Below are 16,356 nucleotides of genomic sequence, written 5' to 3'. Positions count from 1 at the left end.
AAGTAACTAGCAGTCATTGCAAAGCCCAGGATTGCTACCTTTGAGCTGGATAAGGACTCACAAATGAGCAGGCCTTTTCACAAGGAATAAGAGCCAAGTGAGTCTGCTTTTATACCCAGGTTACTTCACAGCACTGAGGAAGAAGTACATGCTCAATCAAATGATGTAAAGGAAGTTCTCCTCGTGCAATTTCTTTGTAGGTTTTGTTTTCTGCTTTTGGTTCAAGTTTTCTTTTTACTCTGGTGTGGGGTGCACATGAGCAAGGATTTTACTCTGGTGTGGGGTGATGGATGAGTGGAAGTGGACCTCTAGGGCAAAAGATTCTAGCAAGAGCAAGCTTCCGTGGAGAAACCTCAAAACAATCACAAGACTGAAACAGAGGGATGGGGTTTACATGGAAGGTCGGAGCCAGGGCAAATCTTGACAGTTCCTCTCCCATGGGGGCCACCAAAGTAAACAGAGAACTAACTCTTACAGGAACTCTAAGCCAGCTGCTCTGTAGGGTTCACTTTTCCCTAAACACACAAAAGGTCGTTTTCTACAACATCGTCTTAGAAAACAGAAGTGGGCATGCCTTTCACATTGCTCATCTTTGAAAGCTTAGAACTACTTAAGGTTGATTTGCATACAATAATTATTTACTTAATTAACAAGCTCTCAGCTACATTGTCCTTCAACCCTTGGCTGCTGAAAATTATGTAAGCTCCCTTCAAAGTACACTAACACTCCCTGGACAGGGCCTGCTGCTAACAGCAGGACAGACTAAGGCATTTTCCCATCATGCTCTTCTTGGCTCAAGAGCGCTATGGAAGTGAAACACCGCAGATGTCTCTATCACTGAAAACCCAGGGGTAAATATAGGCTACCCATAAATCCAGTATCTCTAGTGAAATTCTTTAAAAATGCAGAAAAGCAGCATATCCCCCACAGAGCTGGGAGTTAACCTTAAAATAAAATAAAGCAAGGATTTTAGGATGACAAATGCTTTATTTAATAGGCTAGCCAAAGCACATCAAAATTTAATGTCTCCACCACATTAAGAACTTTCCCCTGTGGTTCAGGAATGACAGAATCCAAACTAGCCAACTCATCTATGAATAGAGAGAATCTTTGAAATGAATTTCACAGAGTATAACAAGCTCCAAGCCCTCCTCTCCCTCTGGCCACAGAACAACTCAAATGCCAAAAGGGACAAAGTGAGTGGCTGGAGTAAGCAGATGAACTTCAAAACAAAGTGTAGAGCCCCCTTTGACAGCAGAGAAAAGGTCCCTGGGGCCAGCCTCCACCTACTCACCAGATGTCAGACTTGGCATCATAGCCTTGGTGCTTCAGGGCCTCAGGACTCATATAATGGGGAGTCCCAGTTAAAGTTGTAGCCAACTCACATGATCCCATTAGCAGCCGAGAAACTCCAAAATCCCCTGAAAATTGTGGTTAATTTGTGTAAATATTTTAAACAAATAAAAACACCCTTGGAAATGAACAACTAAAATTGATTTAACTTCATCATTTATTATTCCATGTGCCTCATGCCATCTTAAAGGAAAAAGAAAGTGACATTTTAAATTCTATAATGTTGATCAGCAGCTTTAAACATATGTGCTTTAAAGGAGAAAGAGGACTGAACAAGGAAAGTGAATTATATAACCTCAGACTCCTTACTTCTTGAATTATAGAAAACTAGAGTAACTGGCTAGTAAACCACTTGAAGTATGATAACTAACAAAATTATTCTAGAAGGACTAAATGTGAAGACATGAAAATTCCCCTGCAGGGAGAAGAGTTTGATATTAATTTTGGTCTCTGTTTTCAAAGGGGAAGTTATAAAGATTTAAACTATTCACAAATATACATATAAAAATTTGAATCCACTGACTTCTCTAACTACTCACATACCTGTATATAATACTTAGATTATTGAATAACTATTTGAATGAGGATTAAATATTAGTAAAGTCATCATAGCAGCATTTAAATTATGGATGGCCACTGTTCACTGATTTTACTAAAGTGAGTGGGTAATAGAGACATGGCTCAGAAGATAAGAGCACTCATTGGCTACTCTTCCAGAGGACTCAGGTCCAATCCACACCACCCACAGTTCACAACCAAGCTGTAACTGTAGCCACTGGGGACCCAACACTCCCTTCTGGCCTCAGTTGGTACTGCGTGCATGTGGTGCACAAACATGCATATAGGCATAATGCCCATACACATAAAAATCACAAACTTTTAAGGAACCTATATCAGTTAATAAAACCAGAAAAAAAAAACAAGTCACCTGCTTACAAAATGCCTGGTAAAGAGGAGGATTACAAAGTATGCCTATCAAATCAACCAGCCATGTAGCAAGTGCTTTATGCTTCAATTTATATCAGATAAGCAGAAATAAAATAACTGGGGTTTGTTGGTCTCATCCAGGTAAGAGCGAATATCTGCAAAGGCTGAAGAATCCAGGGCTGGATTACTTCAGCATTGGCTAGCTTGAACTACACACTTGAGCTCACTGTGGCTACATCTAGGATAAACTTGTTTGTAGCTTTAGAGCAGGCATTTGAAAGATCTTACCGATTTTAAGTTGATTATTTTTCAGAAATATATTCTTTGATTTCAAGTCTCGATGGAGTATCCTCCTACAAAGAGGAAAAATAAAAATAAAACTTCATGTAAAATAGAAAACAAAATCCAATAAGAAATCAAAGGTGTAGTTGTATATGGGGAGTAACCATGTCCTTCCACAGATCCAGCTTTCATTGCTTAAAGGATGCAAAGCCATGAAAGTTCTCCTTTCTCCAAGGTAGAAGACTTCATAAATGGGAGATTTTAGAGGGGAAGGAGCAAGCACCTTTTAAAAGTGTTTCAAAAGGTCAGACTGTGTGTGAGGGTTTTGGTTGGTTTTGCTTCATGGTTGTTGGGATAAAAGTTGAGTAAGGATTTGGGCACCAAAACTGTTTCAGTTTGATGCATTCATCCCAATTCCTATAGGACAGCAAGAATGAGCCCTGTGTAAACTATGGACTTTGAGTGTTGTGGTGGTTTCAATGAAAATGGCTCCCATAGGCTCAAATACTTGAATGATTAATCACCATGGAGTGGAACTCTTTGATAAGATTAGAAGGATTAGGAGGTGTGGCCTTGTTGGAGGAAGTGTGTTACTGGGGGGGTGAGCTTTGAGGTATCAAAAGCCCATGCCAAGTCCAGTTTCCCCCTTCTCTCTGCTTGTGGGTCAGGATGCAGCTATCAGTTCCTTCTCCAGTATCATGCCTTTGTGTCCCATGCTTTCTAACATGATGATAATGAACTAAGCCTCTAAACCATAAGCAAGCTCCCAGTTAAATGCCTTCTTTTATGAGTTGCCTTAGTCATGGTGTATCTTTACAGCAATAGAACAATGACTAAGATGAGTGGTAATGACAACTCTAGTAGGGAATGCAAATAAATGTTAGTGTATGGGACGGGTGCAGTGCATGCTCTAGGTGACAAGGCACATGAGAAACCCTAAAAGGCTCCACTCAGAAATAAAAGCAAACTAAACGCTGGGTCTAGCCACTCTTGGAAGTTGAAACAGGAGCTAGAGGGTGGCCTACACAGCATGTAAGATCTCATCTCAACAAATAAAATAGGTAAAATTAAATAAATAAGAAGAGGGAGAGAAAGGAAAGTAGAAGGGATGGGAGGGGAAAGGCTAGGAAGGGAGGGAATGGGAAGAGGAAGGGTAAGGCTACGGGAAAGGTGGGGAGGTATGGTTTCTTTAAATTGTCAACTTGGCAGAAGTCTAGGATCACCAGGGAAGGGAGTATCAAAGTAGAACTGTCTAGATTAGGTTGGCCTGTGGGCATGCCTGTGAGGCATTTTCCTAACTGGGTTAAATGGGGCAGAAGACCTAGCCAGACTGTGGGTGGTACCATTTCAAAGGCTAGGCCCAGGAATGAATAACAAGGATTGAGTGGTTGGAGAATGACACGATGAATTCTTTGTTCTCTCTTCCTGATTATGGATGTAGCTGCCCAATTCCCTTAAGCTCTGCTGCTCCGACTTCACTTCAATAATGGACTGTGATCTGGAACTGTAAGGTGAAGTAAACCCTTCCTCCCCCTAAGTTGCTTTTGTTGGGGTGTTTGTCACAGCAACAGAAACCAAACTAAGGGAGATGAGGAAAGGGAAAGAGGTGGAGAAGGTTACATTAGAAGTTGACCCCTTCAGGAGATTTAAATATATCTTTAATCTACCTCAGTCCTTGACTAGAGCAACATGATCTGCCTCTGGTGTAGCTATCAGGTGTAGAGAAGATAATAATCACCCAGCATCTCTTAATAACTCACCTACATTCTTCAGTCACTCAAAACTACCAGGAGGACTAGGTGACAAGATCAACTGACCAAAGGAAAAATAAAAATAAATGAGCAACAACAGCAAAAAGTTCCAAAAGGAATCCATAAATGGTTAACCTATAGAAATTACTGGATTAGTGCACAAAAGTTAAAACATTAGAAAATCAAGGTTGGCACTGCACTGGAAGACCATATAGTAGTGTGTGTGTGTGTGTGTGTGTGTGTGTGTGTGTGTGTGTGTGCGTGTGTGTTTGTGTGTGTGTGTTTTCCTTTTGAAACATTTTCCAACACCAAATGCCACACAAGGGAGGCTGCTGGAAGCTGCGTTATAACTATTCCCTTCTTCCTAAAGAAAGGGATGAGGTCCCAAACTCAGGAAGCTGATAAACTAGCAAGACAGACAGGGTTGCAGTGTGAAAATGCTGGAAAGAGACCCCCTTCAGGGGAGCTCTCTGCAAGTTGTGAGGTAAGGTCCAGGAATACAGCCCTTGTAAGTCAGCATCCATGTTGGTATGGGATTTAGGATGATGCAGCTGTCTTTCCCCATGATCTTGTTCATAACCAAAATAAACTCATTGGTTCACTAAGTTTGGTAATCTTTCTGGAGTAGACATTTGTTCATGTGTCCCCAAGAAAGTCACACAACAGAAGCTTGTAGAAGATATTCCTCTGTTCTTATAAAAGATAAAATAGTGTGTGGGGAGGGAGAGAGCACAATTTTATACTTTTTGGACCTTTGGTTACTGTTCTAACAAATGTAGTGCATGGAAGTGTTCCGGCCAACCTGCCAAGTACAAGAGAACAAGCCCAACTACATCAGCCAGACAACCAAGGGAGAAAAAAGCTGAACCCCAGAGGACATCACTGAGGTGACCTGAGTTAAACAACCCCTGAACTGTCTGCCTGGACAGCAAAATAATGAATCCTTTTTATTAACTGAGATGCTTCTGTTATCTTCAGTTGAGTCTTTTCATGCTGGCCCTATTGATTCTAGATACAAGGAGGCAGAGTCTTGTCCCTTGAAGCTGTAAGCATGCAAGGAGCCAGAGAGTCTAAGGCTTGTTTTTGTGATAATGAGCTAGGGGACACTAGCCAGAGGACTGGCTAATATGATGTTAAGAGAAGTAAGGCATACATAAGAAAGTTATCTGGTGACAACTGGACAGGTAAAAGATGAGTGACCAAAGACATGAAAATAGGTAAATTAGCATTATGCATTTCCAAGACACAGAATATGCTAGAACACAGATTTTAAAATACATTGGACTGTCTCTGTGATGGAGTAAGAAGTTTTATGTGACAGGTCAGCTGTCAAGCTATTGGAGAACTGTAAAATTGTGATTTACAGATGTTGTAGTTACAGTAAGCAAAATTCATCCTGAAATAAAAAGCCTTACTATATACTGGGCCAACAGCAATCCCTTTAAAATATATTTTTAAGGTCCAGAAAATAACAAGGTAACAAACAGTCCAGATAGTTTAAATATTTCCCTAGAAATCTCCAAGTATCTCCAATAGTTCCCCATTCACTACCCCACCCCTTATCTACTGAAGTAAAAGCCCCCCTCCTTTCTTGTCCATGACACCCGTTCAGGAACTGCTTGTTTGTGGTCAGTATTGTGTTAGGATTCTCATCCCCATCTCCCCATCAGACTATCTTTCCCCAGCCTCCATGTTTTTCCTGGGGCGAAGAGCAGCTTACAGAGGCAGAACACTAACATAAGGCAGGCTTGTGGAGAAGGCACAGACAACTTAGCCTTCATCTCCCTAGAGCCTGTGTAAATAGTGTCTGACAGGGTCTCGAGGTGGTCTGCAAACTCTTATTCCCAATGACCTCTTGATGATGCTTAGCCTGGGAAGCTCCTGTTCTTTTCTCTGCCATGTGACCCCACCCTGAGCTCCAAGGCACCTGCTTGACTTTCCTCATCTGTGACTTGATGAGCCTCTGTGCTGGAGCTAAAGGTAGAGGTTAGATCCTTCTAGAACTTCCTGGAAATGTGTGGAAATACACTGACAAGGACTGACTACAGGGTAGCCTCAAGAAGGGAAAATGGGGGAAAGTAAGAGGAACCAGACACCACAGCTCACCTCAGCATTCCCATCCCCTTCCCTGGCTAAAAGCTCTGACATGGATTCCCAAGTGGGTGCCTTGCCCAAGAAATGAGTCCTCCATGTCACTTTTCAGAGACTCATTTAGATACCTTATCACAACATTTTTTTCAAACTGGCTGAGAAATGTGTGGCAGCTAGGTGATGTCAGAGCCATCTCTGGGAAAGTACACTAGCCTGTCTTTCGCAAACCAGGGATGCACACTGACCTAAGCATCAGCAACCCTTCAAGACCACCAAGGCTGTACATCCCATGAGAGGCTGCTCAACTGTCCCTCAAGAAACAAGGGCTAATAAGCTACATACCCCTTCCGGAAGGAGGTCTGTGCAGCAATCTCAAAGACAGCTGAGTGAACTGCGAATATTCTTAGGCTTTAACAGTCTCATTTATGTACCTGCCATATGCTACAGACTAAATTAAAACACCGTACAGGAGTGTTCTGAAGAAGGCAGCCAATTTTCCCTTCTTCGGTTCCCTCCCTCCCCTTATTCCCCCCAGCCAGCACTGCCTTTGTCTTCTCTAGAGTATTGTATTTGTCAAAGTTCTCCACAGAAATGAAACAAAGTACATGACTTGGGCCTGAGAACGCATGCACTTGGCCTCAGAAGGCCCATCACCTGCATCATCAGGCTACAGGCCCAGGAAAGCCAGGGTGTCAGGGGCCATCTTGAGGCCTGAGCCCTGGGGAAGCGAGCATATAAATCCCTGTCCAATGTCAGAAGCAGAGGAGGGGGCACTTTCCTCCTTCCTTCCCTTGGTGTGTAGCACAATGCCCAGGCACAATGGGGATGAAACCTACTTGACTAATTCAAGGGCCAGTCTCACACAGTCAGATTCCTACAGCCCAGCCAGAAGCAGCATTTTAAATGGGAATCCCATTGCTCACTCCAGTGGACAGAAAATTAACCAACTATTGTGCAAGACATTGGCTTCAAAGGCACCATGCCTAACCTCTCACTTGTGTGTAACACATTGTTTCCAGTGTGATCCTCCAGATTAACTTGTAAGCAATCTAAGCACTTTTAAAAAATACTCTAATAGACACTACAGAACACCTGTGAAGCTGGAACAATTCCCATAGCCCCATTTTTAATTGCTGTCCGTTGGAAAGTAGTAAGTTCAAAGCAGAGAAAAATATTGGGTACATATGTTCTGTGTTCTTGTTCCTAAATATCTGAAATGTTTTCTACCTTGAAGAGTACTTCTTTGGGGAGGTAAGGGCATCTCTTCCTCTCTACCACTGGGTTTGGCCATGTAACTTGCTGTGGCCATTGAACATGAGCAGATAGTCACAGTGTCTGAGGAGTGATGACTTGATGAAGGCTGCGCTCACTCACCCTTGCTTGCCCATGGTCAGGAGCAAAGCAAGGTCTAGTTAGAAGCTGTTCCTTGGCTTGGGTGCTAGGGTGATCAGACACATTGAGAGGACTTGCAGGATTTCCCACACCCCTTAGCTACCGACATGTAACATGAGCAGCCCACTACCTTCAGTAGGAATTAGTCTGAGCACTACTGTCCAAAAGCAGCTTCTACTACACCGTGAGTATTCTTAGCTTCTAACATCACAAATTTTAGTTGCTTATATTTTATGCTTTAGAAAAATCTGTTGGGATTTAACCCATTTTTAAAATAGACAACTATGCTTATTTTCTATAAGAAATGTGTCTTGGGCATGTAATTAATCAAATATTGAAAAATAACCAGGGAAAAGAGTATGCTATATATTAATGAACTAGAAAAATTACACAGTATTTCATCATTTAAAAGCCAAACTAAAGACAGGTGCAACAGCACATGTCTATAACCCCAGCACTCAGGAAATGGAGGTTAAGGCTAAGCCTGGGCTAAATAAGGAAACCCAGTTTCTAACAAGCAAAAGCTATTATAAGGACTAAGAATGTAACTCAGTAGTATAGTACTTGTCTAGCAAGACCCTGTGTTCAGTTTGCCAGAACAGCCAAAAACCACAAAAACAAAGCCCTCTGGAGACTGGACTCAAATGGAGCTATTTGTTGTTCCCATTTAAATAAAAATTTCCAGAACTATAAAATAATTCAAGAGGGAATTAATTAAGAATGTTAAAAATAAGAGCTACACAGCGTCAAGAATTTGTGAGCAACTTCCTGAAAAATAAAATGCACAAAGAGGTCTTCAAAACCTAAAGCAGGCATTGAGGAAACCTGCCTATATGTCCCTCCACCCACAGCCCTGCCCCAGCAGCTCAGCCATGCACTGGCGCTTTTCTCTTCCCTCCCTTCTCTCTCTACACAGTGGTTTCTGCTTCCTGGGCTCACCTCCTGTCAGGGTTACTTTCTTATTACTGTGGCAAGAAGCCATGACCAAGGCAACATATAAGAAACACATTTAATTTGGAGTCAGGGCTCCAGAGGGTCCATGGCCATCATCATGGAGAGCTTGGAAGCAAGCAAGGGAGTATGGTGCTGGACCAGTGGCTGTGAGCTCACATCTTAAAACACAATCATGAAGCAGAGAGAGTGAACTAAGAGTCCACTCACAGTGGCACAGCTCCTCCAACAAGCTACACCTTGTAATCCCTCCCAAAGAGTTACACCAACTGGGGACCACACATTCAAACATATGAGCCTATGAGGTCCATTTTCATTCCAACCACTGCACATTCTAAGCAAAGTTTAATCTTGGTTTCAGGACTTTAATACTAAAGGAATCAAAACAAATGCAAGCCCTGGTTCGTCTCCAGGATTTACCTCAAACTCCCTTCTCTCAGCCCTCCCCTCTCCATACTTTTCCTGCCATACTCACAGTTAATCTCAACAACAATCGTGGCCATCATGTTTTCCCTCCCACCTTCCCGGACCCCAAACCTCAAGATCATCTTGATAACCACCTCCAATAGCTCTGGAAATCCTCAAGAATTAAGACCAGTACTCCACCACTCTATCCCAAGCCTCCATCTTTGCCTTCCTGTCATAGTTAACAACCTACTTCATTTCAAATTCAGTCACTGTAGTTTATCAAAGATCATTGTAATCCTCCCCAACTCTCCCCTGCTGCCCCCTTGCCTCAAGCTTCCTAACCTCCCACACGGACAGTATAAAAAGTTTATGATTATTAACCCAGCTCTCTGTCTCTGCCTTCCTCTGTGTCTCTCCCTCCCTCCCCCTCTCTCTGTCCCACGCTCCACCTATCTTCCATAAGTTATCACCTAATCTTACTGAAGCAAGCTCTGGTCACATGGTTTCACTAAGGCTCTTACTGTATTCACCACCCATGCTACAAAACAAGGCCCCCATCGGCCCCAACTTCTCTCTGCCCGTATTTCCATTCAAACCTTCACCTCAAGAGCCATCCAAACAGAACCACTCAGCGTTCACTAGAAATAGATTGTTTTCCAACCTCTGTGCCTCTCCTTACTCTGTTCCTTAAGCCTGTAAAGCCTTGTGCCACACTCAAAAGCTACCCTGCGTCAAATCAAATGCCACTTCTTTGAAGAAGCCTTCTTGGTTGTCTCGAGTGGAATGACCTCTTCCGATCTCCTATAGAGTATACATCTACTTTTCTTGACACTCTCATCATTTTCTGTAACTCACCCTGGACTGCAAAAATCTGGAGCTTAATGTATTTGTATGTATGTATCACCCATGTAGTCCTCAATCCTAATCTACACACAGAACAATTCAGTATACCAGATTGTTTCTTTGAGCCTCCTATAGAAAACTCCCAAGGACAATCTCTATTGTGACTCACCATCAATTGGATGCATCTTGGTTTGAACCTGGATTTGAACAATCACACAACATCCACCATCTATATCCACTTTCTTTCATCCTACATTGTATAATGGAGGATCATTCAGATCATCCATTATTGCTTATGTTTATTTAATCATTCCAATGTAGAAAAAAATAAGAGTACATTAGGCATTATTTTAAAAAAAAAGGCTTCTACAGCCATTTTTGTATACATATTGCTGACCAGGCCTCATTATTTCCTCTTTTGATTTTTGTGTCAGTCCATATCACTTGTACAAAAAAAAATGCATTTCATTATGACATTTCCATACCTGCATCTAGTATACTTTGACCATTCTTATCCCTTTCTTCCCCTTCCCCTCCCATTAATTCCTTCAATAGGCTCCTCCCACTTTTATAAAATCTAGATTCTATATATGAGAGAAAACATATAGTATTTCTCTAAATCTGATGTCACCTGGTTTGATCATTCTGATTCTATCCAGTTTCCAGCAAATGACACATGGTTCTTTACTAATAAGCCCCATGATGAATATAGATACTATGTTTTCTACCCATCCACCCCAATAATGGGCATCAGTGATGACTCCATAACTTAATCATATGTCAGTGCCAAAGAAAACATGAGTGCATGTCTGTCTACCATATGTTCACCATGATTCTCTTGGTCTGCATCCAAAAGGTCATCACTGCCCCCCTCAAGGACTATAGACCCACTATTTGGATGTTTAGTCCAGAAAATGCTGTCACACATTTCCCCAAAGCATTTCTAATAATGGCCACTCCACAAGTAATGTGACAAATGTCAAATTTCTCTGTATCCTTGTATTAACACATGTAATTGTTACAAAAAAAAAAAAATGAAGCTGGGCGGTGGTGGCATACACCTTTAATACCATCACTCATGAGGCAGAGGCAGGTAGATCTCTGTGAGTTCAAGGTCAGCCTGGTCTATAGAGCTAATTCTAGGAGAGCTTCCATAGCCACACAGAGAAACCCTGTTTTGATAAACCAAAACAAATGAACAAGCAAACAAACAAAAAAAAAAAGCCTGCCTCCTGGCTGTGTCCTTATGTCTATATTTAATTATTACCACAGTCTATACTGTTATAGAAACTTCTTACATGCATAAGATTCCAGTGTGCATTCCCTACAGTGCTGCAAAACAAGCAGTGACAGTCCCTTCCTTGTCACTATCTTACAGATGAAGAAACAAGGCTCAGAGACTGTCATGCAGTGGAGACGTGATTCTGTATAGCCACCTGCCTTGTAGCTATGACACTGTAAGTAACAGTGTCAGTTAGTGCTATTACATGAATAAAGTAAATTAAAACATAAATTGGCATTATAAGAAGCTTATAATGAATGGTTACAATATAATGAATAAGAGACACCATCATTTTTCAACTGAATCACAAAAAACATAATTCCAGATCCACAGATTCAGTAGCATCCACATATGTAGTCCTGTTGAATGACTCTTTATAAACACTGACAGGCTGCAAGTGCACTCCTCCCTTTGGAGGTTTTTTTTTTAAACACATCTATTTTTAACTATCACTAAGTAATCTTAAACACATCAAAAATATTGGGGGGATGTGTTCAGAGTGTATTTTATACTGGCATGGGAATAGCTTTATGTAACCCTGTATGACATAAACTAAAATGACAAAATTGAAATACAAGAATAGAAAACAAATCAAAATTGGGATCTTAAGTTAACCAGAGTCTATTTGTATATTTTGTACACAGAATAGCCCCCCAACCACCACAGTGAGCATCTTTGTATTGTTTTATAATTATATCCAATGATATGCTAAGGAGCAGTGGGGCAGGAAAGACAGGATGGAGGGAAGGGAGAGGAGGGAGAAAGAGAGGAGGAAGGAGGGAGAGAAAGAGAGGAAGGAAGGAGGGGGGAGAAGGAAGGAAAGAGGGGGGAAGGAAAGATAATAATAACATGAGCGTGAATGCACAGCAGCCAACAGTCAGCATCTTTATTAAAGATTATGTAATATTTCATCATCATCTCAGGACATCACCTCAGAGACTGTTGGGAGCCACACTGAATTAGTTACTATCTGTGTCATCAAGCAAGTGTTTCAGCAAATATATGGCCAATTGCCGGGGAATCTGATTACTTTTTATGCTATCAGAAACCACAGATGACACAGTTAAGCAATGATATTCCCAGACTACCAGGCCTTGGTGTGCTCTAGGAATATCACTATCACTCAAGATGGCTGTTCTCGGGTGTTCTGATCACTCCTGCAATGAACATGCCATGGCTTCCCACTTTGTGAGAGTCTATTCTTACAAATCTATTTGTATCATTTGAAGGGACTAAAATGACGTAACACCTTAACATCTGAAAAGATCATATAATGTTTTAAAATGTACTGTTGAGGCAAATTCTATAAACAAGAACAACAGATAACCGAAACTCAGAGGATATACTTTGACATTTGATAGCAAAACTGACTTTTGGATTGAATATTTGTCTGTTGTGACCTACTAACAACATGTGAGTATCTGCCTTAGTTCACAGAAGATGGTTAAATAAGGCAATAAGGCACCCACCATGTTCAGTACAGTTTGTATTGAAGATCAACTTGGTTTTAGATCTACAAAAAAAAAAAAAAAAAAAAAAAAAAAAAGTGGGAAGCTGGAACAGTGCATAAAGTGTTGTGAGGACCTAAGTTCAAATCCCAAGTTGTCACATTAAAAAAAAAAAACCTAAATGTAGACATTTCTGTCTATAACCTGAGTCCTCCTGGCAGGATGGGGGTGGGGCAGGAGGCTCAGAGGCCAATGGGCCTGGCATATTCAGCAGAGAAGATGGTACCCAATCTCAGACAAGGTAAAAGTAAAGACTGGCACCAAAGTCTGTCCACACTCAAGCTGTGGCATGCACACACACATATACAACTGATATAATTAAATACTGTGTGAGTAAATAATTATTCAACAGCTTTTTAAAGGGAGAAAATCATATTATAAAATATTACAGATGTTTGGCTGTAGCCATTCATCTTCTGGATCTGTTTATTTTCAAATAAAAATATTCACTTTTCAAGTTCAGACATGAGCATTATAAAATATACCCTGTTTCCAGAAGCAAATAAACATACCTTTCGTGCATATAATCAACTCCAAGCAACAACTGGATAAACCATTCTACTATCTGATTTTCAGGAAAGATTTTCCCAGCTTCTTTATATTCCTGAATTTTATAGTCCAGATCTCCACCCTGAAATAAAATAACAAAATCTTTCATAGTTTTAATAGGTAAAATTTTAATATCAAGTTCTCTCAGCAATGAAAGGCAGCTAGGCCCAAGATGGAGTTTCCCAAGGATACACCAAGATGGATGACCCAGATGGAACCAGACCTTTCGGGAAAATGGAAACTGAATGCTCTGCACATGTCAGAAGTCATGTGACCCTGCTTTCCAATAAATCAAAAGACCTTTCATCCTTCTAAAAAATGCAGTCACTCCCACAGAAATCCAAGCAGAGTTCTTATTCCTATTGTCAGCAGTTACCAAGTAAAATCTGCCATTTCTCCTTTAGATTATGTCCATCTAACTGGGTTTTATCTTCACCATCAAGCAAGGAAAAAAAACCATATAGAGAGAAGTGTTATCAGGTACAGCACAGGTATCCAGATGACATCCCCTGAATCTGTGTTCATTTGAGACTAGGAATAACCTTCCTAGTACCCTCACCTTGCATACAGAACCCTAATATGAGGGAAAGTTAAAAATGGAAGGCAGTGAAATTCCAATCAGAGACACTAATTGAGTGTTGGCATGGTGCACCAGTGCTGGCTACAATGGGAGTCTTTTGAATTTTAACTTCAATTTGTTCTATTATTTCTAATGGGTGTATAAATGGGGGGATATATGGGGTAGTTGAAAGTTAGCAGACAGTTTCAAGAGTAGATTCTGTCCTTCCACTGTTGGGTTTGGGGATAGAACTCAGGTCATCAGCCATGTTTTACTCACTGAACCACCTTGCAGTATCTGGCATGTACAGACTGACAATGTCTTGGAATGACTGAGTTTCCCCTTCTCTATTAAACTCCAGCAAAGCCCTTGGGAATACAGTGGCTGGTGGTAAGTGCATGGTTCTGAACATAACAGAGAAGCATTTAGTCACTCACATGTTGGTGAAAGGTAAAATAACTAATTAAAATCAAGGCCACAGACTGACCATCATGAATGTCTCCATTTGCCTGGCAGTGTCTGACATGACTCTGATGACGATATGTCTTAATATATTTTGATTACCATAGAAAACAAGACATAAACCGTTAAGTTCTCTTAGAGAAATCATATACCTCAGGACTTTTACATTAAAACACAGAAAGATTAAAGCTTGTTTGATATGACCTTTGGGGGATGCACTCCCATGGAGAGTGTGCCGGCCATGTGCATGGTGGTAGAAGAGGAAATTTAGGCCATCCATAGACTATGGCAGAGTCCTCCTCAGATGCTTAGCAAAGGTATTTCTAGCCAATGAGGCAACCAGGAGAGATTACTTGTAATCAAACAACATGTGGTCAACTGACTACTTGTAATGCAGTTTTTAATTTCCTTTCAGCAAATTGTGCAAATATTTGCTTAGCATTTTCTCTTTCCAAGTTAAGAAGTAAGAAGTCAAAATCATATCAAACATTTACACATAGCCTTGATGAAACTGCCTTCCTTGCTGGATTTTCTAGGCCAAGGTGATCAAAGCTGCTTGGAATAAAAAAAAAAAATACAGTGAATTAATTAAAAAATATAGTAAATTAATATTTAACTCTTGGCAAGAAAAAGGAAGAGAGACCAGTTTCCTTGTCTTTCTCCAAATGTGCCTCTCCAGCACTCACTTTCCAACCATGATGTGTCTTGAGTTCTGCAATAGCACACAAATTGTGCAGTAATAGTATTTCTGCAACTTGGACATAATATTTTTGATACTCATTATGGCATCCTAAGTAGTGGATGAGAAAGCCCTTCAGACAAACAGTAACCTATTTCACTATTTTTATTATTGGTTTTATATTCCCATCCAAGGCCTCTAACTGTATAATATATTCTGACTATGGTAAACATTTCTAATGTCAAAAAGACATTGCTTCTCCTCCTGCGTAGAGAGGGAGGAAGGAAGGAAGTGAGGAGGATGGACAGATGGATGGACCCTAACAAATAAGAGTGTGTGGCAAGAGTGAGAATTCAGTTGGCAAACTGCTGTGCAATCCTGAAGATCCAAGTTTGATCCCCACAATGCCCATGAAAAAGCAGGGGATGGTGGTAGGTAATCAGTCTCAGTGCTGGGGTGATAGAGACAGTGGGTCCCTGGGGCTGGATGATCAATGAGCCTGGCCTAATTGGTGAGTTGTGAAATAGTTCTTTATGCTAGGCAAACCCTCTACCACAAAGCTGCATCCTCAGGCCCACTCACTCTTCTCAAATAGCAGCATTTACATGCCCATTTCCAGCACTGATATTCAATCTATGGCTTCTTGTGACTATACACGATATGTCTGTATTATTGAGGAATAAATTGGAAAAGCAACTCCTGAAATAATAGGCCTGGGAGTGAAATACTAGAAGGAGCTATGCAAACCTCCCTTTGTTCTCTGGGTAGAATCATAAGAAGGAATGTTTTCAGTTCTTACTACAGACATTGACCAAGAGACTGTTCAGCCAGCATGAAGATAAGACACCAGAAACCTAAACTAAAGGTCATGGTCTTAAGTTACCCTCAATATCCTTTGATTTTCATTTTCTTAAATTTCACTGGGGGGGGATATTGCCTTGCATTCACCATGTTATTTAATAAGGACTCCATGTAATATCTCCTGAGGATGTGGGTGAGGTAGGCAAGTTATTCACATATCAAGACAACACTTAATTCTTTTGTACCACAAAGGAAAAATACAACTTCTGTGGAATTGATTTCAACTCAGCAATGTGGGAATTATTTATTTGTTTTCTAAACTTGCCATTCAAGTAAAATCCAATTCATTTCATAAAATGTCATATACCCTAAGTTTTTGTTTTTCAACTTTGTCTTTGAGAAATGTTTAATGATGGCTTTTCTTGCTAAAACAAACAAATAAAACATTAAAATATTAATGTTGTCCTTCCTTAATAGTACAATCAGAAAGATGCACTCTGTCACTAATGTTGCCTCTC

At 40.7% G+C, this 16,356-nt stretch overlaps 1 protein-coding gene across 4 annotated transcripts in view; it reads right to left on the bottom strand.

The window, feature by feature from the left end:
- The window catches only part of Nek11 (NIMA related kinase 11), a 212,526-nt gene that overhangs the window by 144,334 nt on the left and 51,836 nt on the right, over positions 1-16,356 (bottom strand). For 2 of the 4 annotated variants that reach the window (XM_051205792.1, XM_051205818.1), the window contains 3 exons: positions 13,301-13,419; positions 2,569-2,633; positions 1,295-1,421 (listed from right to left, as the gene is read on the bottom strand). In XM_051205792.1, coding sequence (XP_051061749.1) covers positions 1,295-1,421; positions 2,569-2,633; positions 13,301-13,419 — 311 coding nt within the window. The remainder of the gene's footprint in view (positions 1-1,294; positions 1,422-2,568; positions 2,634-13,300; positions 13,420-16,356) is intronic. The other 2 variants (XM_051205809.1, XM_051205802.1) reach the window with 2 other exon arrangements.

This window comes from Phodopus roborovskii, unplaced genomic scaffold, assembly GCF_943737965.1.
Source record: "Phodopus roborovskii unplaced genomic scaffold, PHOROB, whole genome shotgun sequence".
NCBI lineage: Eukaryota > Metazoa > Chordata > Mammalia > Rodentia > Cricetidae > Phodopus > Phodopus roborovskii.
Note: the sequence above shows the minus strand (reverse complement) of the source record. Positions and strands in the feature narration are given on the sequence as shown.